Below are 27358 nucleotides of genomic sequence, written 5' to 3' on the forward strand. Positions count from 1 at the left end.
ACAGATCAGTTGATCAGATATACAGATACAATAGTTGTTTAGTAGTTGTATAATATTATAATTTATAATTTAAGAGGAAGTCAGCGTACCATTTGTTTTCTCTCTCTGGCACACCCACAACATAGACAAAACGCATTAACACAAAATCATTTTTTCTATGTTTTTAAGTAATCTTAGAGTAAAATTACCATTTACAAGATAGAGAATGATATTTTTTAGGGGATTACATATCGATTTTAAATTTTGTTTTTATTTGTTCTTGTATTCGATTTTCAAAATAACCAAAAAAAATGTTGTAAATTTAAATTATGTTAACATAAAAATAAAAATTTTAATTGTTTTGAGACAATATTTAAACAAATCGATGTCAGTCCCTTAAAAATATTATTCTCTATCTTTGTTTTAATGGATGATTTTACACTAAGATAACTTAAAAACATAAAAACAATTATTCTGCGTAAATGCGTTTTGTATAATATGTTGCGCGTGGGCCAAAGAGAGAAAACAAATGGTGCGCTGACAATAGTGACATCTTCCTAAAATAATGGTTTGATGAACGTCGCGCGCGGTGGCTGTGACTCGCGCCCGTTAATTGGCCACACTGTATGGCGGACGGCGTTCGCCCAGTGCCTACCAACCTCACAGGCGACGACGGCGGCGCTTTTCCCGTCATTCGGGGCTCGGGCTGCTGCAGCTCCGTCGCGCGGTTATTACCGTCGCGTTCAGTGTCTACGGCCGTCGACGACTGACGTGCGCGCGAGCGAGACGGATAGTGTGTTATTTTCTTTTCCATCCTTTATTATTATTACTATTTTTTTCTCTCTAATACTACTACGTGCCCGACCGAAAACCAACGACGGCGACAAGTGAGTGTGTGCGCGCGCGTCTCTCCCCAGTCCCCGTATCCGACCGACCACCACTGACGTCTCTCGCAGTCTCGCGCCCGTGTGTGTGTACGTGTTTGTATATGCGTGTGTTTGAGTGTGCGTGTGTTTTGTTAAATCAATTGCCCTGTTCGCGTTATCGCTCCGCTGGCCGCTGCCGTCGCCGTAGATCTCTTCGTCTTTGCTCGTTCCCGCAGCCGTTCGACGCCATCGCCGTCACCGATAGTTCATCTCAGCTATATAATATTCGATCGCAGAGCACCGGTCCGGCGGTGATGTCGTACGCTAGAGCCACGGAAGATACGACGTCGACTGGGCAGACGTCGCCGCCGTCGCTAACCCGTCCGCGCGTCTGATCGCCAACGATAATAGTATTATTCTCTCACGCGCAATCGTGTACTGCCACCGCACGGGCCAATGATCTACGCTCGCGTCTCGTGATTTATATATAGGTATATAATACAATAATACTTCGGTTTTCTGTGCGTGTTTTATTTTTTCCCCACCAAATTATTCGTTTTCGATCATCATCGAACGATGTGACGAGTAGAGCGTTCCACCGATATTTGTTTTCTGTTCGCGATGACCGGCCGACCGGCGTTCGACGGGTCCAAGTTTGTTGTGTGCCGGACGACTGACGTGTCGTGATAACATGGAAACGGATATTAAGCAGCAGCGTATCAAACGCAGTAAGCGCCGGGAACGGGCTCAGCGTATGCACGCTAAGAAACATGAGCTGGATAGTGGCGAAGAGGACGAACTGTCCACAAAAGAGAAGGCGCAGAGGCCCCCGCCGCCGAACCGCAGGAAAAAGAAGGAAACTACACTGTTTGACGAGGACGTTGTCGACGGATTTGCTATTCTTTCTTTCAAGTCGTACGAAGATCTTGAAGTGAGTGATCACAACTCATATGTAGAGCACCTTATAATCTACTTGTTACTTGCGTAGGCAGTTGTTTTATTAAGTGTACGACATGTACCACCTATGTGATATGTTATCTGTTGACTCTTACTGACGGTTTCAAAAAAATGTATATTCTGTTTGGTTTGTTTGAGACTGGATTTTTTATTTAACTTTTAAATATCATAACTCTACAAATATCCAATATCTGTTATATAAATTTATATCTTAACAAGTGTTATTTGTACACATAACTGTCATAACTGCAAATGCTAATCAAAAGGTTTTTAAATGTGATAAGGCTGTCTTCAGGAAAATTATTAATTTGTCATGATTATATGACAATATTTTGAAATTACCTTCTATTGACCTTATAATTAGTAATTACCATTGATTTTTAAAATATATATACATATATAGTATTTGTATATTATAAAATCAACATCAGTATACCTATAAATCCATTTTTCAGATAATCTTTTTGACATTTTGTTAAATTTAATTTATATCCATTTTTATCTTGGTTCCTACCTAATAGTTATATTTATAGTGGGTTAAGAAACTGAAGCACAGTGTTTTGACCTTGTAGACTATGAAACAGCTCAGCAGCATTGATCCGTGCCTAGTTGCTGTAGCAAAACTATACATTAACCCCAAATTATGCCATGTCCAGACGCTGCAGGTGATCTATACCCTAACATGAGTGTTATTCAGTACCTACTTATACAATATTATCAATTTACCTACTATACAATAATATATAGCCTTGATTCGAATATAGGTACCTACTCATTGTCTTAATCTTAAATTGGGTGTCGATTAATTATTGACAGTAATATGTTTTATATCGCAGCTATACATTGTATATTAGTATGTGATTAATTAATTTGTATTGTATTTAATAATTATGTGATAAGGTATCATATAGGTATATATCAATAACAATATAATATCTAGATAAGTACTTAGGTACCCACATAGCAAATATTAATATTGAATATTCTAAAATTCACACTTACCTATCTATCTAAAACTGATTATAATCCGTTATCTTTTTTCATCAAATAATTATTGTTTTAAAATGCTAAATTGTCTGTTATACACTTATACTTATTTAATTTGGATGAGTTAAAGTAATGATATTTTAGGTCCTATCAACAATCTTCTACTGATAAATGATAAAACATTTCTTGAAAATGTCTTTAACAAACTGTCAACTGGTATGTAATTTAATTTTCAATGTAATAATCTATAGGTAATATCTTATTCGTTTGGTAACCTTGTCTTAAGATTTACCCTCGGACTTACCAATAATTTTGCTTATCAATTTGGATAGATGCTATTCAGCATAGGTAGTAGGTATATTTAGTTTCCTAGTAATTTTACGAACATCACATAAAAAAAAAAAAAAAATGTATGTAAGGTACCTGTCTGTTTTTGAAAATTTCTAGACTATTTTTCTCATTTTTTTAAAAGCAGATTTTATTTTTGAATGTCATAACTGATAGTATATATATATCAATGTTTGATAAACTATTACTTAATAAGTACTTACCTAGTTAATACTAATATATTGGCTAGGTGTTTATTGTTACCTTTTATTATATAATACGCATTGTTTTATTACTATTATTAAGTCTATAATTTTATAAAAAAATCAAACTGTACAAATTAGAACATTATCCATAGATGTAGGTATAGCAAGTAACCTATACTCGGTTCAGGCAGAGTACACACCGATTTTGCGCATTCTCATCCAACACCCTGCCATAGAGACAGGTTCCACTATAGCAGAGTGCCTAGTGAGAATGCGCAGTTAAATCAATTTTCTTTGGGCCACGGCATGTTCTCTCACTAGATAGAGTATAAAAACATATTCATTTAGATTTTAGGTGGATAATAATATATATGTATTTTTATATTTGGTATCTAATGTATTTAAAATTATAGCGTATCCTAATTTACCACGTGTCCTCGAAACAGGGTACACTGTATAATTAAATTACCCATATTACAATACCCTTCCTAAATATTTTTGAATTCTCTCGTAGGATATGTCTATTGGATCATCAAACTCCTGCAGACTAAATTTTAAAATATATTTATGATATTGACTATTAGTAATGTACCTAGGCAACTGAGTTATAGAGGGTACCCGATTTTTGTGGACATACGGTATTATAATAGGTACATATATTATATCCATTTATAATAGGTACCTATCTATTATTATATAAATACTACATTTATGGAAAAACAATATGATGTCGTTGATATTTCTTTTAAAGAAATCTTAATTAAATTAAAAATATTTATTTCAATAGACATCAGACAGTAGGTAGGTACTTATTTAAAGTTTATAGTTACCTATGTATTTGTAGAATTAGATTAAAATATGTAGATGATAGCTAATTTAATTACCAACAGGTACCTTCTTTATTATACTTTCTTCGTACTTTCTTAATTTTGTTTAAGAACGTTGATAGTAGGTATTTACTTTTTTGTAAGCCGCCTAGCTTGTATTTATTACCTATCATAAATTGAACAATTATTTATTTAAAAATTGTAGAATATACCTACTGTCAATGATTTAATTATGTTTAATACTGTTTAATTTTAATGAATCTGAATTTGTATTCAAGTAGGTATCTATTCAATATTTTATTTACCTGTAGTATCTAACCTAAATAAAATGTGGTATAAATTATCCTAAGTACCAATAATAATTATATATTAAATTGTTTTTAAATTTAAATTTGGTAACTTCATTACCTACAAGTCTTATAATTTGCACATAGCTTATCCATATTAATTTAATTACTTGGTTTAGGTATAGTCGTATAGATTTACTAATTTAATTCTCATAAAGACAAGGCATAAAAGGTATACCTACCATTATTTATAAATTATTTATTTTTTTGAATTCTTATTTAATAAAATATATGGATTAGATTCAATGTAAGTTACTATATTAAATCTCCATACCTATATAGTTATATTTTTATAATAATGACATGTGTAGGTACGATAATTAAATTGAAATAAATGTTGGTTCATTTAAGAGTAAACATAATAACTTAATTAATATTGGTGTTACTTTTTAACGAAGTAAATAGAATTAAAAAATAAATATATAAAATATATATTATACATTCGTATATTGTTGGTTGCATTTATACTGAAATTATGTTAGATTAGTAGGTACGATTGATATCTACCTTGAGTCCTTGATAACCATGATAGTCTAAACCATTACTCAAATTAAATGATATACAATTAAAAATATAGTTAGTATTTGATTGATAATAATGTTGGAACTAGCTATATATTTAACAATATTTATTATTGATCTTAAACATAGATCATGTTATACCTCACGTTATACCTAGCCTTATAGTAGGTACCTAGTATTTAATTTAAGTTAATTTTGTCTATCTTGATTACTCAATCATCTGGTTAATATTAAGAATACATTATTATGAAATTGTTTTAAACTTTTCTAGGACAATGTAAGATTATTTAAATTATAATATTACAATATTGCCGAAATTGTGGTATTTGGTTTTTGATAATACTATCAAACACCCAGGTGGCCAGGTCATCATCCTGACACAATATACATAATAATGAATGTTATTTATTTTGTGAATTTTTCATTAAATTTCTTTGGCCAACTCATAGATTGAACTCACTTAAAACGAATGCTATATACTTACAAAGCTTTATATTTAGTATGTACTTTAGTTAATATGATCTATAGTTATAGTACCCTAATGTTAATTACTACTAATTATGCTTATTTTGTATTTGTATTCTTGTACCGACATGACAATATTTGATTAGTTCATAAAGTTATTAACCTAAAGACTATACATTTTCTTTTTATTCTAAAAAAATTTAAAATCATTTTTTATGTAAGTTTCATTTTAAATCACCTTTTAAAATCCAACAGTTATGTGATAATTAATATATTTAGGTACAGCTTGCTTTACAGAATATTTAAAAATATTGATACTGTAGAATAAGGAAGAATTTTTTTTTGTGTTTAATGTTAATCTTTTTTAAAATTTTTAAAATTTCTTAATGACTAGTGATATATAAGTATGATAGTTGGTCATGGAATAATTGATTTATTAATTTTATTAAGCTTAGTAGAGGCTTAAACCAATTGTTTTTCAAAGTATTAAGTGTTTATTAATTTTCTGATATGATAAGCAATATTGATTGAGTGTTAGTTTTATAATTTATTGGTATTCAAATAATTTCATTATTGTTTTTTATTATAAATTAGGATTAAAATAAAAATATGTTTCAAGGATTTAAAAATAGAAATGTTAGTCCATTTAACATGTAGGTACAGTTAATTTTCCATGAAAATTTTTATTTAATTTGTTGAACGATTAAATATATTGTACGAGTTGATAGGTTATATCATACTATTTAATCAATGGTTATATTAATTGTTATTTTTTATAATTATATTAGCTGTACCAAAGTCCCATAAATATTTAATGCTATGTTTGATTGGTGTCTACATATAGATAATTATTTGAAATTTCAGTTTAATTTTTATTTGCACTTTAAAATATAAACACTCATCATCTATGCCATTTTCAAAAAAAAAAATTTAGTTTCTGACTGGAACTTGAAGTGGTGTACTTACGGAAGTATTTGTTGTACAAGATGTGGTCATTTTTTTGCTTGTTTTTCTTAGAAAATACTTTCTGTAATAGTAAAATGGTCTAAATTATTCTTAAGTCCTATCTTCCATCAATAGATTTTATTTTAACACGTCAAATTATATCTTATACTAGTAAGTCTTATGTAAAAATATACTTTCAAGTATTTATAAATTTTGAAAAGAAAAATTATTAAGAAATAATTGTGACACAAACTTAAAACTAAACATTAGAAATGATTTTAGAAATATAATAATTGTGGATTAAAATTTTGAAGTAATAATAGGTAAACCACTATCCTGGGTATAAGATTGGAAAAAGTTAGGCAAGTGCCTAATTCAATATAGTAAATTAGTTTTGTTATATTAGACACAATCAAATTTCTATAAATACCTAACATTTATTTATAAATGTGTGTTTACTAGAACTTTGATATATAGTTAAAAGTTGTTTTAACATCCAATTGATATGTAAGCCTATTATAATGCTGTATAATTCTGGATGTTCAGTTTGAAATGTCCATTAAATATCATAAAAACTATGAAATACAACTTTTATAAGTCATGAATAAGATCTTTTATTTTTATACTTAAATTAAAAAATAATAAAATACTAAACATGTTTAAATGGCTTCAAATATTTAATACCTATTAGTTTATAGTACACAGTCAAAAGAAACAAGTTTTAGTAATTTTATAACTAGTTATTTCAGCTATTTCAAATTTTCAATCTTATATTATCTTTAAAAAATATTTTATATTTAAATAATTGTAGTTACCTTATATAATATTCTGAATTTAAACTCCTTTAAGTTGTTGTAAGTACCTACCTATATTTGTATAAATAAATTAATAACAGGTATTCAATTAATATGTAGTTAAAAATACATTGTCATTTTATGGTTTTGAAATGTATTCTTTTATATGTTTTTCAAAAAACATAAATGTTGTGGATATACATTTTTTATTTATAATTTACCTATATCTTATTATTTATAAGATTTTAAACAAACTAGTTACAGTCTACAGTTGACTATTGGCCTCACCGTAATTGAAAGATTCTTGATATTTTGAAAAACAATATTTTTTAAATAATAGTAAGAACGCACAACTATCAAAGTTGAAAATGTTTTAACTTAAATATTGCACATTTTTTATATCCAAAATCTTTATGTTAAATTATTTATGAATGTAATTGCTAGTAACCAAGTTAGTTAAGTTTTAAGAATGAGTAATGACCGTATTTTGACCTTATCTTAGTATCTTTATACAATTTTAAAACCATAATTAAAAATGTTAAGCCCAAAGTAGTATTTATAAGTAGTATTATTATAAATATTTGTTAATTATCACTATTAAGTAATCTCATCTTTGAACATTGTTTGACGAGGTATTTCAATTGATTATTTTGGCTCAAAAAAAAGATAAATAAAATTAAAATGTCCACTGACCGAGCAGAGAAGTTTTGATTTTAATATTTTTTAAACAGATCATAACTTGTTTTCAAAAAAATAAAAACTGTACCTACGCCAAGTCATAAAATAAGGTCCATTTTGTTTAATGTGAAAACTTTGATTCATTTATATGGTATAATTATTGATTATAAATTATTATTTATAGTTTATGGGAATTACCTAATTAAGTATTTTTATTTCAAATTAGTGTGATTTTATTTCACAACTATACTTACATATTATTTATTTTGTACATTAAATTAATAATAAAAGTGTATCATGATTATGTCTATTATTTTGATATTCTAAACAATCTAAACATTTAAAGTAAATAATATTTTAAGATAACAGATATTCCATATTATGTAAAAAAAAACGATTTTGAATCCCTATATTGTCTTAGTGAAGTTTTCTTTGGGATAGTATGATATGAATTAAATATAAATATAAATATTATTATTTTAACATAAATATTAATTTCAGATAATGCAAGGCCTCTCATTTATTTCATTTTGTTTTAGTTGTGATACTTTTATACAATACTCTATTTGTCAAATGTTGGGTAATTCGGAACTCGATCAGTTTGTTTAATGTTTTTAAGTAAAGGGCAAATGCGTAAAGCTCGTTTGACCATCAACTGTTTATATTAATAACTAATAATTCATAGCTGGGTACGACAGTATCACTAGCGACTAGCATCGAAGAAACATAGCATCGATATCATTATGATTCGTACCCAGCCATTTTTATCCCCCTTACTAAGTTAAGTTTTCCTTCCAAATCATTGTTATGATACTTACGAGTTATCGATTATTTCGATTTCTAATCGCGCAACCCAACTGGGATCGTCCATTATAAGTTGTAATAAAATAAATATATGTTACGTTGTTGACACGGGTTATTAACCCTGTCAACAGGCCAAACGTCTCGGATAATGTTACAGTTACATTATATTTGTTTTGGATTTGTATTACCCCATATTTTCGGTAATTACAAGCATCACTTAAATTTATATAATATAGGGAGGTATAACATAATATTGTTATTATAACAGCGGTAATAATAATGTGTAACTTGTATTCATTTATTTTTCAACGAAATTCTTTGTCGTCTCTGTAGTACTACCGTCGTAAAACCGCAATCGGAGTTACAGCCTATAGGAGACCCGTCGCATATTATATACAATTTAATTATGTTTGAGACTGACGCATATTAATCGCATTAAACAGCTGACAAATGAGATCGAACACACAACTACACACACCTGACGATGAAATAATAAAATATATAATATTATATAAAAGGAAAAGAGTACGACTGTCGTTTGTATTATTAAACGGCCCGTGTACGAAGAGGGTGACGATGAGGTGTGGGTGGGAGGAGATGATAATTTGTCCATGTCATGTTCATCCGTGCGCGTCGCGGCGGCGGCGGCGGCGGCGTGCCGCTCGTCGTTTTATGGACCCGAGCCGGTTGTTCCGACGCTAACCCCACCCACCACATCGTCGTTCCTTCCATCACAAACCTTATCGAACAAAAGCGATGACCGACGGTACGGCAGCGGTAGTTCGGCCGTGGTCGACTACCACCCGATCGATACGTGCTGCCGTCCGCTGAATCCGCCACTCGGTTGGCGGCGAGGAAAAGTCGGCAGCATCTTTACCGCTTTGCTCGGGCGGCGTATGGTGCACAAACTATACGGCTGTAGCGCCACGTGATAGTCTAGACACGCGTTTGTGGTGTTGGCGACGACGACGACGGTGTTTCTTCTTTGTTCCCGGCGGAGGCGGTTTATTTTCGCGATTCGCGCCGTGGTATAGTGTTATATCATAACGATAATATTAAATCCATGCTCATGGAGTCTCAAGATATCAAACATTTTTCTGAGTTTTTAAAGTCGTAAAGTTTCATAATTAGAAAGATCTAGGAGATTTCGTGGTTATTGGCTAGTTAAGTTCTTCGCCGTCGTTATTAACGTGCGGCTACGCTTATGGTTATACCTCGAGTTATACTAATGTGGTGCATTTGTGTCTATTAACATTGTTTTATGTGTGTAAGACAAACATTTTTGGGTAAAAACGAATATTAAAAGTCAAATAAATCATATACTTAAAATATGAGTAACACAAAACTATGTTTACTCGATATTATTTTCGTTGGTTTTAATTATATTAAGCCAATTTACCAACTAGAATCATTTATTTTTCCACATAACTGTTGGGCTAGGTTCAAACATGCTATATTTTATAACGACTTGTTTTATGTGCGTAACCGAGACGTTAAACATCATTGATCCAAGACAGGTTTTTTTAGAAAGAAGAATCTTAATGTAAATGTTAAACAGTTTTTTTTTTGCTGACTTGAATATAGGTACGCGTAAAATTATTCCGTTCGTTTATTCATTGCATATTAACTGGCGTGTTAGTGTTAGTTGAGTTTAAGTCATAATTAAACCGAACTCGACTAAATCCATACTCTTGCTGGGCTGCATTCTTGTCGACCTTCCGCCAATGCAATCAAACTATATTAAACGTGGAAACCTTGTTATCCGTCAATAATGACTATTAATAATAGTAGGTATTGCAAAAACTGCAATTTACTCCAATTTACTCCAATTCTAGTTGTTAATTTAGCTTATAAGCTTTGTATAAAATATAATCTAATATTTATATTTCATAAAATCCATCAGCTATGATTTTATACATTTCAGATACCTGATATATGACATTTAATAGTTTAATATTACAATTTGTTTTGTAAAACTGTTTTTCAGTTTATTATTTTAGAATAGTATTGTATGATAATAATTTACTGTTAGGTATTTAGGCATGTTAATGTAAATGTATGTTTTGAATTGTATTCAATAAAGTAATTGTTTAACCAATTACACGCTATTATTAGCCAATATATTATCATAGATCAATTAATAGGCACCTCATTGTATAACGTATGATAAAAATAGGTTTCAATTAATTAGTTTTTTATATATTGACATACCTACGGTGTAATTTAATTCATATTATTATATTATCCTAATTTATTTAAAATAATTAAAAAATATTTAAAAATTCGCATTTTTCGCTTATGAGTATTACGATTGTTTTACCTAATGTTATATAATATGAAAATTACTTTTAAAATACTTTGAGATATTTTGTTTTGTATATTTATGTAAGGCAATACGTGGTAAATTAAACTGCTGAAACCACTTGTATTTGTTTTTTTTTTTAATTTTGAGTATAAATTACAGTTTTATTAAGGAAATAACAAGAGAGAAATGTGATTAAGTATTCGTTAGGTATGGTATTTCAAAAATGTATGCGACCCCAAGCACTTGTAAAATATGTTTATAATAGTTCAGTGGTGACTGGGTGTGAACAAATATGCTACCCTCATTAAAATGCTCTTGGGACCTTATTCTCATAATGCATAAGCTTTGAAGTAGGATATAAATTAAGTATGTATAACATAAATAAAACACTTGATTTTTTTTAAGTAGACGTTGAGTTGTATATTGCATACCTACTGTTAATTCATTATTTTCCAACCTTTTGAAAAATCAAATTGTAGACTACTGAAAATTTATTTGTACTCAAAATAACTAATAACATAACGCAATATTGTTGCATATAATATCAAAATAAGATAACAATTAAAGATTGTAAACATGATAGGTAGGTGACATGACTTACAGTTTATTTGTTTTTGATATTATGTTAAGTATAGATATAGCCTCAAAATCACATTTAATTTTTATTATTGGTCATTGAAAACAGACATGTAGGAACAGTTTGTTTTAAAATTGTTAGTTCAAGATAATATTTATTAAATGGTCATAAGCATAATGATCAAGTTATACTCAACTCGGTCATCAGCTTAATTAGTTATTGGTGATTGAAATTGATAAGATGTAACGACGTTGTGTATCATTTATATGTTATTTTTACATGTTCCTCGTTACAGATCTACCCCCCGCCGGTCTGATAATTGATGGGCTTTCAATCGCCAATATTTGTCTTGTAATAGCTATAATATGTAACACAATTTGTGTTCGTACTTAAAACTGTTAATTCAATTTAAATGTCACTTGAAAATTAAACTCAAATTATACTACTTACCTATATATTTTTATTTTTATTTTTAAAGGTAAAACGATGATTGTTATTAAAATGCTAAAAAAACTATCATTATTATTTGAAAGCATTAGTGCGGGTCTTAACTTATAAATTTAAAAAGTAAACAGGATACAAAGTATATAGTTGTTCGGGCACTCGTCTCGCATCGCTGACCTACACGCAAATAATTGCAGTAATGCAGTATAATATATAGTTATTGTTATATTTTTAAAAGCTATAATAAATTATTGCACTTGAAAAACGATTTTTTTTGTATAAGGAATATGTTAACTAGTTATGTTAAAAATAAAATAAAAAAATTTCCGGTTAACGATACCTTTATAATTGGGCAATCCTCTCGCTTTGCTTACCGTCAAGCAGGATACTTGTGGGTTCGTGATTATTTTAAAAGTATGCAAACGGTTTTTTACTACCCTCTGAAAAAAGAACTGTTCACAGTTTAAAGCACTCATGGTTGTAAACAAAATAGGTTCTTGTCCGGATCAGAATAAATTACGTAAAAAAAGTATTTTAAGTTTTTGAAATATATTATTGCGTAAAATAACAGATGATGTATTTATTAATTTTGTTGCACCTAATTCATCCTTATGTAAGTTTGAAAATGTTATTTTGTTACACTTCATATACATCATACACTATAATATGTTTATTATATTATGAGATGTAGATATTTAAAAATGGAATTTCTGACTGAAAAGAACCCGAAGTCACTCATGTGTATTGTATTGTGGTTAATTATTTAATACAAAGTTTGTTTAATGCAGCTTCTGCGTTAATTAATAGGAACAACTTTGATTCCTTTTCTAAAATAATTTTGTGACCACACGATCTTTGAATTGGACATTATAGTTTGACTATACAGTGACGGAATCATTCCAAATATACAAATTTAAATTCCTTGTTAAACTGAAAAAATATTTGACAAAATGTTTTGAATTATTGACCGAAATGTAAGGGAAGGACATCATGGAACGTCCCCGAGTTTTTGAGTGGCATAAAGAGTTACGTTGTGGATGTGGGGGGAGAAAGTAGTAGATGACAAATACCCGGGACATCCTTTATACTATTAATATCTAGTGCATAGAGTAAAAATGGAGCAATGTGTGATAGTGTTGGGAATTATATTATACAATGAGAACATAATTCAATTGTAAAATGATTATATTAACTACAGTTTTTATAGAAATCCCGTTTTTAAGTAGTCACAGCACTTCGATGAATTAAAAAAATTATACCAATATGGCAATATGGTATAGGTGCCTAGTAAGTGCCACTTCACCTTTGTATGTCCATATAGACAGTTAATAAAATATATTTTATGTATTTTAATATGGTTGAGTAGAATTCAAAGTGTAGGTACTATTAATTATAATTATAAGTACATGGAATCTACTGTGTTACCTATAATTTATGACTTATTGTAGTCAAATAAATATTTATTTTTCAATTTGAAAGATAACATCGTTTTAAAAAATCAATAGAAAAATTTATTCTTTTGGATTTGGCTTGTATTATTTCAAAATAATTTAAAAGAAATGTATTTAAGATCTATATTGACTGTAAAAAATTGATTTGCTCTGTGTTGTGATTCAAAATGAAAGGCTTTATACTTTTACATAATCATTTTACTAAATCAGTGTATGTTGATGTTTATATTTTTCAGAATTGTGTGCAACAATGTTTGGTGAAGAGTGCAGTGACTCTTGGGTTAGATCCATCATCTCAAAGCTTTTTACATCGGAACCATCATAAGCATCACCGAAATCATGCACATAACCACAATAACAATAATCATCATCACGACAGTAATTCCAGTACTCCAGTTACACCAGTCAAAACAGAATATAATGTCCCTAGTCCTCCGACAACACCTAATAATTTTAATCATAATAAGGTAAATAGGGGAAACAAGTATATCGAATTTATAAAGTTACACTTTTTGTAAACAATTACATGATTTTGATTGTTGAAAAACGTAAATATTGTTTCAATAGATACAAATCTCAAATGACAGCGCATAGTCATATAATTAAAAAACATCTTTTATTCAGCTTTAATCTCTATAAAATATTAAAGTGTTTATTTATGATTTTACGGGTTAAATGTTACTCCAATAAGTTTAAATAGAGTTAAAATTTTACAAAATGTTGATTGCGAATTATTTTTTATACAGGATTCGTCGTCTTTGGATTTGAAGCACGATAGTGAAGGAGGTGACAATGATGCTTCTGTTGTACATTCAAATTCTGTACAATCCTTTAAAAGACCATCTGGTAATAAAGTATCTACGTCTTCACTTAGTCAGAGTGGTCAAAGACGATCGAGTTCGAGGGAACGATTCAGTGATGTAAGATCAAATATCTATTTTAATAATTTTGAATCATAATTAACACGTTTTTTATTCTATAGGCGAGTAGCAATTGTAGTTCAGGCAGAGGATATATTGTAAGTTGTATATATTATTATAATTACTTTTAACTGTGCAATTATTTAAAAATACATATTTGATACTTGCCACATACATTCTAGTAAACTGAGTACTTCAAAAATTACATATGTTTATAATACCTTACGTAATAATTAAGATAGGTATATAACATATTATGTACTATACCTAACATATGGTTACAACAAGCTAATAATTTACTCGATAATTTATTTATTTCATACAGATATGAACTGACATTTACACTTACTAAAAAAAACGAGAATATCATAATATGATAATATTATAATATTATAATGTATTTATTTTTGACATTATTTGTATCATTATATTACTTCTTTTATTCTTAAAATATTCTTAAAATAAGGTTACGGTGCGAGTTTTGTTCCGATGTGTATTTATTTAACTATTTTTAGAAAATAATTATTGCTTTTATAAAAAAATGTTAGTTACTTTTTCCTTAGTGCTTAATGTAATTCTTTGATTTATTTTATTTAAAATGGGAAATGTCTTAAGATGATATACCCGCATGTGTTGTCTCTATCTTATGAACAACTGTAGTAGTACACCATAAAAAATTTGCAATCAGGAGTTCCAAAAAAGTGTTGCTAGTTTTAATATTTAAGGGCGCTGGATGTGGTGTTTTTCTGTGTTTGTCTAACACACGTTCAACATAGGAATAATGACCTAAGAGACTGACAAAAATTAAGGTACCTACTTCTAGTTGTTAGATTTAAAAAATGTAAAGATGTTTGAATTGGTATACAAGTTTACTTTGCATAGGTCGAAGCATATTTTTAATATTTTTTAAAATATATTTATTATTAAAAATTGACAAATTTATAAAATTTAAAATATTTATTCTCATCAAAATATTGCTACAATCGACCGATGCAAAGTAAACTTGTATACCAATTAAAACATGTTTTAATTTTTTAAATTGAACAACTAGAAGTACCTTAATTTTTGTCAGTCGCTTAGCTCGTTATTCCTATGTTCGACGTGTGTTAGACAAAGACAGAAGATCACCGCATCCAACGTCCTTAAGTAACTGACCATTATGACTATTATCAAACTTAAAGGCAAAACCATTATCTGTGCTCATTATTTTTTTTTTATGAGTATGTAAAATTAAAAAAAACATAATGTTGCCTGAATTCAATAGGAGAACATGGATAATGTTCTTACCTTTAAGTTTTATTCTTGATCAATTTACTCTAATACAACCCAAAATTTGCTATGTCCATTTGACGGAGCCAACACATGCGATTGTGGCGTCTTCCAAAGGCGGGATCCCAGGACTCGTGTATTTTACGAATATTTGGTATTCGTGGATACTCGCCGAGTAATGGGAATGGAGTACTTAGTACGAATATTCGGTATTCGTTATTCGCCACCTTCCCGTCGATTGTCGGTAACTTGCCGATTATTCGTGTACCTATTCGTGGATATTCGTCAAATACACGAGTCGTGGGATCCTGCCTTAAGAAGATCGCTGCACACGTAATCGTCTCTATAATACACATACTTGTACAAGCATTTATAACAAAGTTAGTTAAGTAAATAAAACAAAACAATATTTAAAAATACTTATAACTCGCTTTAAAATTAAAATTTCGATTAAATTCAACGAGAGAGCTCGGATAACGTTGTTGTATTCAAGTCTAAGAATAGGTAAATAATAATTATTGCACTACTTAATTAAATACTAAAAATAAACCGCTACTCGATATTTTTCCTCTTCAAGGAAAATCTATAAGACTATAAATATTAGTATGTTTTTGTTAATAAGTAACCAATGAAAAAAAAAACGTCTATTTTGCAAAATTGGTTAGAAAAATAAAATATATTATGTACCCAGCCCAAAAACATGTAAAAATTGTATTGGGAATATGGAACGTAAATTTAGCATGTTTCGTGTGCAATGTGTGTAAGACAACAAAGTCTAAATTTGAAATTTTCATATAACATTCTGACGTAATTCTCCTTGTTGACTTATCCCTGAAACCTTGATTGAAATTTAAATTTTGGAAGCACTCATATTAAAAACTCATGTTTTCACAAACATTTAAATCGTCTAATTGAATATCTCAGCAACTATTAAGAATCAGTTTGAAAAACTAGGATAATAATTTCTAAATGTTTTATTTTTATGACAACATTCCTGGTTAGGTTTATTCCATACCTACTACTCACACAATTCGTGTGAATGATATTATAATATTATAAACTCAGTTTATTATGTCTTATACCGCAGAAATATGCATTTTTTTTATTGGAAATTACTACAGTTTTGGATTTTTATTAACTGTACGTTTTTATTTTATTTTTAGTGTGATAGTGAAGATGAGGGTGATAAGGTAAGATATTTTTGAATATTATTATTATTAAATAATTAATATGTGAGGCTTATAACTAATTTAATTATTAATGTTTTTTTTTTTTAAATTTAAATTTATCATTTGAAATTCCCTATTAAATATAATTTATTTTATGGTTAATAATAGCATAATATACCTTACTCGTAGTCCGGCCCTGCTTATAATAAGTTATAACATTATCTGTCATAACCCAAGATAGAAGGAGCGATTGAGTGACTGCGAATGACTGATTCACAAACGAAGTTAAATATAAATAATAAATATATATTCATTCACAGTTATATAATAAGTTAGTACATAATATATAGTTATAGCTTACACTACCAATAGCGCCTTTTATCGTGGATCCGATTTTAATTCGCAGGGCCGGTTTATGAATAATAAATTGAGATTTTTAAATTAATTTTATGTTAATTATATTTTATACATACCTACATTATAAATGTAACTTTTTAAACTGTAATAATTTTTTATGCTGTTTTTATACCTGGGTAAATTATAAAAAGAAACCTAGTATACATTCTGTCGTTAAAACTACAACATTTATATAGGTAATTTATATAATAGTAATCTTGAAAACCAAAAAATATTTTTATACATTCCACCATAGTTACAAAAGTAAAACATACATGGCTAGTAGCCATGGGCTACATATTAATAATATAGGGTGCGTAGTTTGATAACTTTCAATTATTCTTACAAAATAGATTAAATTATTTTAAGTCAGAGCTTAATCAGGGATTGTCCGTCGTATTCCATACCGCGGTGTTTGCCGTCGGATTCAATAATTATTATTTGTTGTTTTCTATTTGAGTGGCCATACATGACAGATATGACGACTGATTCTCCTCAACGGAAAACTCCGACGAGCCTGTGTTTTTTTGTTTGGTGTACGCTGAAGTAATAATAGTAAAAATTGTACATGTAAAACATGTTATTCAATTAGGATGGACTATTATATAGGTTACGAAAACAGAAAACGCCGCGTTTAGTGTATTATTTACTCGGCGGAATACGTGGACGGATACTACTCGTATAACAGTGGAAAACGCCACGTATAGCCCCAGCCTTGATATTATAAAGTTGTTAAGTATATTTTGATACGTTGTTACTTTTATATAGTGCAATATTGTTTTTGTGGTCTTAAATAATGCGAAAATCGTTGGCGAGGATTGTATTCTTCACCTTTATTTACATTTTCTTGAGTTCGTTTTGTTCCTTGTAATCTTGATTATCTTGGTAATAAAAACTATAAAATATAATATTATTTTCTCTACGTCGCCATTTAGAGGAGAACAAGAGAAACGACCGTAAAATCTTGTCGGCCCGGGGCCTTTTTGCACTGTCTTCCCAATTCTCTTCTGTATCCGTTTAGTTTTTATTTTCGTCGATTTGTTCCCGGGGAGAAAACCCCTCTTTCTCCCTGGGTGCACACACAAAAGTCTGAAAGTTATCTTTAATGGAGGGGTATGAGGTAAAAATCTTCGTTGATGTTTTTCCTTCTGCAAATAATAATAATGGGCTTTTCGACATCCCTTTACAGTGGTAGCGACATGAATATTTATTATAAGTTTTAACACTGCAGGGGCAAAGAAAAATCGTCCCACAAACCCACGGCACCTCTTTACTCCCCTTATATAATATAATATGTATAAATATTATATATACTTTGCTGCTTTTGAATATATTGAATTTTTTATTGCTCATCTCCGCCGCCTGGGCATTTCCAACCCTCGCGGTCTAACGGCTTCTCGGTACATGCATTACGTGAATTTCGTACCGCAGACGATCGATGTCGCACGTTTATCGATGATAATCGCGAGCCACAATCGTTTAAAATAAAAAAGTGCCTAATGCTCCGTAATATTATCGTATTTTTTTCTATTCGATTACACCGAAAGCACAGGTCGATATTTTTTAAATAAAAAAATTATGAGGAAGTGCTGTTATATATATATATATTATATACTACGATTGCTGGTTACTATACTTTTTCTCTCGCTGCAGACGTGCGGGAATTTTCTCTCATGTTTTTCCACTTTCACAGCGCACACTTGTGCGCAAGTCTACCAAAGTTTTTACGACCCTTGGGGGAAATACTAGTGATGGTGAACGGTGGTAACCAGACGGCGGTGTGTGTTCGAAGAGAGACGCGTGCGCGCCGTACCGCGTTTTCCCTTCCCGGCCACCGTCGTCGCATCAACAACAATACGGCGGGTGGCGTGTTCGGCTGCTACCGTAGCACCAAGCACGAGTCACATCAGTAGTCACTTGGTGAGCTTGCGCGCGCGCCGTCGTGCACGTACGTGTTTATGGTCTGCCAGTCCGTCGCGGTCGTCGCCGAAATCTGATTCTCGCGCACGTGTTCGTCTGTGCGTGTTCCTAGTTCGTTTTTTTCCCGCCCATTTATAAAATAATAAAAGTTTAATCGACCGTCATTTCGATCGATCGTTGATACGATTTTTATTCCGATCGACACGGAAACGCCCGACGTGTAGTCCTTATAGCAGATCGTCGTCCGATACCCGCCCGTCCTCGATCATGCTTCTTTTGAAAAATGCCGCCTTTTGAACACAGTATTTCCGCAACCGCTATGACCGTGGACAGACCTTGTTTCAACGACCGGCCGGTAAACATCGTCCATCTATATCAGTTATACGCATGTTATCAGTTATACGCGTGTTATTGTTGTGTCGTTATGATCGATCTCATGGCACAATAATGTATGCAATATGCATATTATAGTAGTCGCGAAACTTTCTTCTTGAATATTCGTTTATGAGATCATGTATAATATTATGATAATGCTTAAACTTAACCTATTTATGGGAGACAAGCAGTGTATGCGTGTGAAACAATAATCCGCTGTTAAATTCAATACTTTTCCGTTTATGTTATATTGTTTTGTTTTATGTAAACTGTATGTATTTTTATAACCATTTTAAAGCCTACACAGCTTTATGTACATGCCTCTCTCTCTCTGTCTCATAACATGTTCGTAATGCATACCCCTGGTGGTGTTTTTTTTATGCTACCCCGCAGTACGAGGTGGTTGGTGACTACGGTAAAAGTTCCACTTTATGCACTTTAATGTGAATCAAATTCCCTTATATTAGAAATAACGATATTACCTGGTTATAATATAGGTAGGTGGCACTAATAACTTTTTGGTTCAGCTATGTATAATAGGTAGAGATATTTTATTAATTTTTGTTACCTATCGCATCCGTATTATCGAGAAAAGAAAAAATGTTTTGAGAAAAATAGATTTCGTATAATTATATTTTATTATCTACATGATCCATATCAATTTTCCCGATTAATAATGATATTGGGTTAATTAGATTATAGTACGTACCTAATACCTATATCAAAAACTAAAACGAATACGTCAAATTAGTAGTTATGAAATAATAATAATTAATTGCATACAAATATTAAATAATAGATAATTTATATATATATATATTTCACCACGAATAATGAGCATATAATATTCTTTGTCTAGGAAAATAATCTAATGTTTTAATCAATATAAATAAGTAATATAATATCTGTACTCGTTTACGAGTTTTTGTAACTAATTTTTCATTATCTATATTACCTATGACCTTGTTTAACACGTATTTATGTACACAAATATTATCTGTAAATACAAAAAAAAAGTGGGAAATATTAAAATATACTTGATACGTTAAATAAACTGTTACTACGGATGTTAGTTAATAAAATATGCTTGGTCATCATAGCATGTCGATATTTGTGTTGAGTGTTGAGTACTTGACGTTTTTACTTTATCCCGTGCACAATTTTAGAATATAAATACGTGAATAGTTCTTCAGTGGCGGACCTTGAATAAAATATTTAAAACATTAATATTTTTTTTTACTTGTGTAAGAATTATTCATTTATTTATTTTTATTCTTTATCGCTTTTCAAATATATTAATTATGTGTACCTAGGTAGGAATACGGTAAAATACAAAAGGATTTTAAAATATATTTTATTTTGCTTTTAAATTAAATATTTCGTTTATTATACACCATTGTAGTGGACGGAATTTGTTATACGTGTCAGAGGAAAAACATTAGTTTGATAAAAACTATGGCAGAAATAATTATTTATAGCTTAATCAAATCAAGGGTCAAGTTTTATATTTATGTGTTTTGATAAAATTCAAACTTATTAAAAGATTTGCTGTGAAGTAGGATTGGCCGTGTTTGTACCCAAATTGGAGTAGTTTAATAATTTAAACTATAGTTATCGTGAACTGTTTACTTATTTAGTGTTCACTATCAAATAAATTATATTACACAGTCCGAAAAACACTTATATCTAAAAATGACATAGTTTTAATGTCATTGAATTTGAATAGCTCTACTGCATTTCAATATGGTTTACGATCGTTGCAATGGATCGTTAACTCGACTATCACACAAAGCTTATGTTTTTTTTTTAAGATCCATGATCGTAAAACTCTGAGGTTATTAAAAATATAGTGGCTCAAATTATAGCTTTTTGAAAATATAATAATAATAATGATAATAACATTTTATTGAGCACTGAAAACAAACTAGACGAAATTTTATAATTTTTGTTTTATTATTATTGTTTCAGGGTTCAGATAATTCTGATCTCTTCAGGACCAGTCTGGTTTCCAGGAAAGGTAAGCAGTCCTTGAAATTTTTTAATGATGTTTATTTTATTGAACTTTCGGATTTTACAACTTTTAAATTCTTTACTATTATATTTTCTTTCTGGTATCCTGTAGTTACTAATCTATTGTACGATGTCAAACAAAAGTTAAAATTAAAATGTTGTTATATAATCTTTATACATAAATAATCTTATAAAATTGAAAATATTTCTACTGAACATTAATAGTGTTTATAATTATTGAACTATTGAAATTATTGAATAGGTGATTTTTGTATAATTTTGTACTACTTAAAAATGTATTTATTTAAATACTATGTTTTAATAAATTAATTGTTAAATTACTAAAATCTTTCTAGATGAATTACCAGGAAGAATTTCTTCTGAACCTATCCAGAATTTACCTGCTACGGTCTCTAAAGAACCTATATCAATAACACCACCAAGTCGACAACCTACTCCCCCATTAGTTAATGGTATAGAGTTTGATAGCCATTCGACGCCTGAAACAACCACAACATCTACGACTCATATTAGGCCCTCACAAAATCCTATGTTACCACCTCCTTCAACTACTCCTCGGGCTCTACAGGTGTCTCAACCAAAATGTCCATCACCTACGATACCTCCAGCATCCACGCCCCCTACTACACCTAAACCTCAAAGTACACATGTGAATGGACATGAACCTTCAACAACTCCTGCTACAGTTACGTCGAGGTATTCCCCAGTAAGTAAAATTACCATACGTTTTAATATACAACAATTTTATTTAGTTAAAATGTGAGTTTACATTTTCGTATTTTTAATTAATATAAATATAAATTATAATATTACTTGACATTTTTAATTCATCTCTCCCGATTACACAAAAATAACGATTAGATAAATAGTAAAAACGTTAGAGAAAAAATAAGTTTATTATTTATTAAGTTGAGTATCAAATAATAAAACAAAATAGATTAAAATTGTATTATATCTCTGTTGGTTATAACTTCCGATTTATTTTCGTAATGCAATGCTCAATGTGTTATCTAAATGTTATTTCATAACGCATTATAATATTCTACTTATCTCTCGTAATTTCGTAAATAATATTCTTATCGTGGTCAATAATTAATAATATTTTTGAAAGTTGGAATACTTGGCTCATACATTTGGGTGTCCCACATCCTAAAAATTGGAAATTAATTGACAAATTAAAATATATCAAAAATCGAACGTTGATAAAGCTAAAATAGTATTAAAAGATTATTTGTTAACAAATTAATAATAAATAAATCTATTAAAATGGTACACCTGAATAATAAAGTATAAGTATAAGTATAAGTATTAAATACCTCAATAATCACTATTGGAGTATTAAAATTGTGGTAAGAAAAGGATAGGAATTGATGACCAATAGTAATATGATACAGTTTTAATCTATTTTTTCAGACTTTTTTTAATTTTTCAATTATTTTTTTGAATATAAACTACCACCCATTACACTGTCTTCACTTATTCTAGTAAATATATTTTGACCTAACAAGTCAACAACACTTTTTAATTCATCATCAGCTTTATGAAATAGTAATAATTATGTTAAGATGATTAACGTACTAACGTGTTTCATTAAATATTATTACCTACTTTATATATTATATTAAACATACATACTTCAATGAAGGTATATAACACTATCTTCTTAAGAAATTAAAGAATTTACTGGGTTCTAATAATTTATATGCAACATTATTTTGAACTGTATTTTATTCCGTCAACCACGTAAACATAGTTATAATCTCTGAAATCCATTATGTATTCCATACACTCGTTTCAAGTTTCTCTTTATAGTTTATACCATTATTGGCAAAGATTTTTTTTTATCATTATTATATTATTATCGCGGGGCATTTATACAGTACTCTCACCGGTACACTATCCGGATTGCCATGGAAACGAGTTCATCTTAAATCTATCGTGTCACATCAGTATTCTCTGTAAGAAATAAACCAGCTTTAAGCTGCCTAATATCGCACTTGTTTGGATAAAAAAAAAACATATAGGTATCTCGTATCTGGTATACACTCGAGAATCATTTTCATGTTTCGCACGTGCATCATAATTATCATTATGGTGACTTATAAATAAATAAAATAAGTATGATTGCCTTATAAGAGATGTTGCCGAATAGAAGTTAATAATATTATTTTGTTAATTACCACCAGTTATTCATTATAAAAATATAAACTTATAGAGTGTAATAGGTATATATTTCTACGTACATTTTATTTATCCATAATGTATAATATAATAAATCTAATAATAATATATAATTAATATATATATTATATATATAGTATATTGTATCAATTTTAATATTATAATAAAATCAATCATTTTAATTTTTAAATTGTACTAAAATAATGGTTTTAATATTATTTATAGGTACCATCTTCAGGGCTCAATAGTCCTCGAAATTTTTCAACGAATCCGGTACCACCACCTACGAGTGCGCCGCCATACCAAACACCGCCTCAAGCGTGTCCATTGTCTTTGAGCATAACAAATTCTTACATTACTCCTTCAACGTCTCAACATCCAGTCTTATCCCACGCAGCATCGAATTACATCCCAAAATCTTCTAATCAAACACCATCTCCTCACCAACATAGTTCTCCTTATATGCAAAAACCAAACATGATATACCATCCACCTCACGGGGCTCCTTATCCCTCGCCTAATTATCATCATAGTCCATATAAATCTACCCCGTCGTTATTGGCTACAGTGTCTAGTGCATATATGCCATATTCTACCCCCCAGTCATCTACAGTGACTGTATCTGCTTCTTCTACGATTCCTAGCACATCCAGTAGTCCGATAACAACGACAACGCCCGTAAACAATTTTAGCTCTCCATACCAACCTCCTGTCCATCAACAACATTATCCACCGTTGTATGCTCCGTACAGAAGTACTCCATATATGCCATCTGCGCTATCAAATGCAGCCGTAAGTATTGTTTTGGTTAACAAATATAACATTTATTGGTATAAAACTGTATATTTAAAAAGTTAAAAATGAACTTGTCGATCTTTCTTTTGATGAAAAAATAAATAATTTCTCCGTTTTTTTAATGTCATATTAAAGTACTTCCCCCCTACTTAGACGTACCCGGGGGGAGGTAAGGCCCAGAGACGCTGTCCTAAATACACTATTGGCTCTTAAGAATATATTTTTTAAGATGTTACTTATACTTATAGTATAATAGGATATTACTTTTAATGGACTAGGCCCTTTAGCCACTAGGGTCTAGGAATATATTTTATCATATCAATACTTTTTATTGGTTATTTTTAAAAGTATAGTATCTATTTATTTTATTAAATACAGAACCAAGATAATTATTAGGTTACCGCTAGATTTTTTAGATTCTGAGTGGAGCGATGAATGTATTGATTTTACAATGATGTGTGTTTATTATTTTATTTTTATTTTTGTGTCTATCATCCCCTTTTAGGACAGTAAAAGTGCTTAGATTTTCTTCAATTAATTTTTTATGCGCGTATAAAGTTCGAATTTTGACAAAATGTATCAAATTCAAAATTTAATAATTATATTTTGTAGTCGAAAATGTATAAAATGTTCTACTTTTATATCTAAGGATAGAAAATATAAAACAAGGTTCCACGTAAATAGCCAATAGGTTATATAAATTATTTTTTTCACAATAATATCATCAAATATACTAAGTAATATCATAAGCTAACTGACCAGCTGTAATTCACTCAGAATCGTTCTTCTAATACAGTGATACTATATTATTGAATTCAAATTTAACACCATCCATTACAGTGACCTAATTGTAACCTATTGTACAGCAGAGCGACACCTACTTGCCCACCTTTTTTTTTATTGAACTTGAGCATCGGCAATTATGTCCATTTGTATTTTGTTTGGTGTTGCGGTCAATTGAGGAACACGTGTATGTGGGGCGAGGATTTGTCTCTGAAAACCCAGGTGGTCACCCATCTGGGTACTAGCGATGCCGGCCTATACTTGACCTCAGAACACGTTAGTGACTGATGCCAACCACCTAGCTACACCAGGACTCATAATTTTATTTTATAACAATTCGTTCAGAAAATTGAATTTGTTTTAATTTATTTATAACCCTTATTTACCCAAGCTTTAAAATACCGAAATTCATGGCTTATTCAAATTACGTTGTTCTCTGAAAATAAATTTATTATTATAATTATAAGAAATACAGAAGAAGAGTACTATTGACTTTATTATTATATGTATTATACTTGATCATAAATCAATAATCAATGATATGACTCATTAATCATTAATAATTATGTACGTGAGAGAGTCAACTTACTTTTAACTTAAAGCTAAATGAGTGTAATAATATTTATAATCAATACCATGTAGTTGGTAATGTTGGTATACATATAAAATATAATATTATAAAATTCAAAATATAATAATATAATTGTATTGACCTTAAAACTAAATAAAACTTCTTCAAATCATTTATGTAGTATATTAATTATTTAGTATACAATTATTTGAAATCATTATAAAATTGTACAGACAAATACCGATTACATTAGTAATTACCTAAAATAACTTTCACACTATTCATGTTACAGTACACTAGAAATTTTCTATTAAAATAACTTAGAAATTGTTGGCAAAACCACCTACCCCAAATACTCGTATTAAGATATTGATATTTGATATTTTAATAATTTAAAAGATTATTTTGAGTATGACTTAAAAATACAATCAACGTTCAACACGATCGATTGAAAATAATATTTCCTATTACCTATTAAAAATGTTACGTATTTGTATGCTTAGTATTAGTCGAATAATATTTAAATATATGTTTTATATATACCTTAGCATTTATAAACGTTTATTATTATTGCTAATTAATAACGTTTTTTTACCATAATTTAACTGTTATTTGAAAATGCATTGGGCATAGTTTTGATTATAGTTAGGTAGACCATCGTTTTGCTGTTAAACTTAACGGTATCATTAATATTAATAGAGTTTCAACGGAGCAGAAAACGGGCTTGTAATTAGGATGCCGAGGGAAACGTTGCACGGAATTTGTTCGCTTCACTCTTTTCTCTCCCACTTTATCTCTTTCCCTTCTCTCTACCCTGGCCCCTGGGTACGGATGTTAATTTTTCCATTCGGCTGCTCCGACGAGAAGTCTAGAGAAGGTTAATGATAAAACTGCATGATGGCGACGGTAGTGGTACCTCCTTAATTACTACAACAGAGTCCTCCTCCCCTTACCTTGTACATAAAGCTCACCGCTTATCGACTTTTGCTCAGTCTGATATAAACTTTTGGGTTTCCACGAACTTACAGTTTTAATTTCCCCTCGTTAAACACTTAAAAACTCCTTCGTGTAATCGTGTATGTACAAACAAACCCTTACCTTTATAGGTACCTAATTATTTATTAATATTATTTAAAATTTGTCTTGTCTAAAAATTGAAGATACCTTTTGGGTTTTATTATGGTTTAAAACTTTTTATTATTATCATTATTATCTATTGAACAGTTAATAGACTTATAATATATAGACCGCGCATTACGCTCGTTTTGTGTGTAACACTTTAAGCCAACATATGTGCGAGAGAGACTACTGAACTGTTATTGTTCAGAGAGAGAGAGAGAGAGAGACAGACTCTGACATAACAATTTCAAAGAGTTTATAGACAATTTGTACATTACTCCTTGAGATTATAAATATATAAAATTATTATGAAATTGCTTACAATCTCCTAGAAAAAGTAATGTCAGAG

General features: G+C 29.9%; 1 protein-coding gene across 3 annotated transcripts in view; it reads left to right on the forward strand.

Annotated features, from left to right (window-relative positions):
- Positions 1 to 718: 718 nt before the first annotated feature.
- The window catches only part of LOC100160456 (autism susceptibility gene 2 protein), a 35448-nt gene continuing 8808 nt past the window's right edge, over positions 719 to 27358 (forward strand). For 2 of the 3 annotated variants that reach the window (XM_001945572.5, XM_008184590.3), the window contains exons 1-8: positions 719 to 1776; positions 13717 to 13947; positions 14227 to 14400; positions 14463 to 14498; positions 16833 to 16859; positions 21498 to 21546; positions 21896 to 22266; positions 23967 to 24533. In XM_001945572.5, the coding sequence (XP_001945607.2) occupies positions 1537 to 1776; positions 13717 to 13947; positions 14227 to 14400; positions 14463 to 14498; positions 16833 to 16859; positions 21498 to 21546; positions 21896 to 22266; positions 23967 to 24533 (1695 nt within the window). In that variant the 5' untranslated portion in view covers positions 719 to 1536. Of the gene's footprint in view, positions 1777 to 13716; positions 13948 to 14226; positions 14401 to 14462; positions 14499 to 16832; positions 16860 to 17402; positions 19510 to 21497; positions 21547 to 21895; positions 22267 to 23966; positions 24534 to 27358 lie in introns of those variants that run through there. The other variant, XM_008184591.3, reaches the window with a different exon arrangement.

Source organism: Acyrthosiphon pisum, chromosome A3, assembly GCF_005508785.2.
Source record: "Acyrthosiphon pisum isolate AL4f chromosome A3, pea_aphid_22Mar2018_4r6ur, whole genome shotgun sequence".
In the NCBI taxonomy this organism is placed as follows: domain Eukaryota; kingdom Metazoa; phylum Arthropoda; class Insecta; order Hemiptera; family Aphididae; genus Acyrthosiphon; species Acyrthosiphon pisum.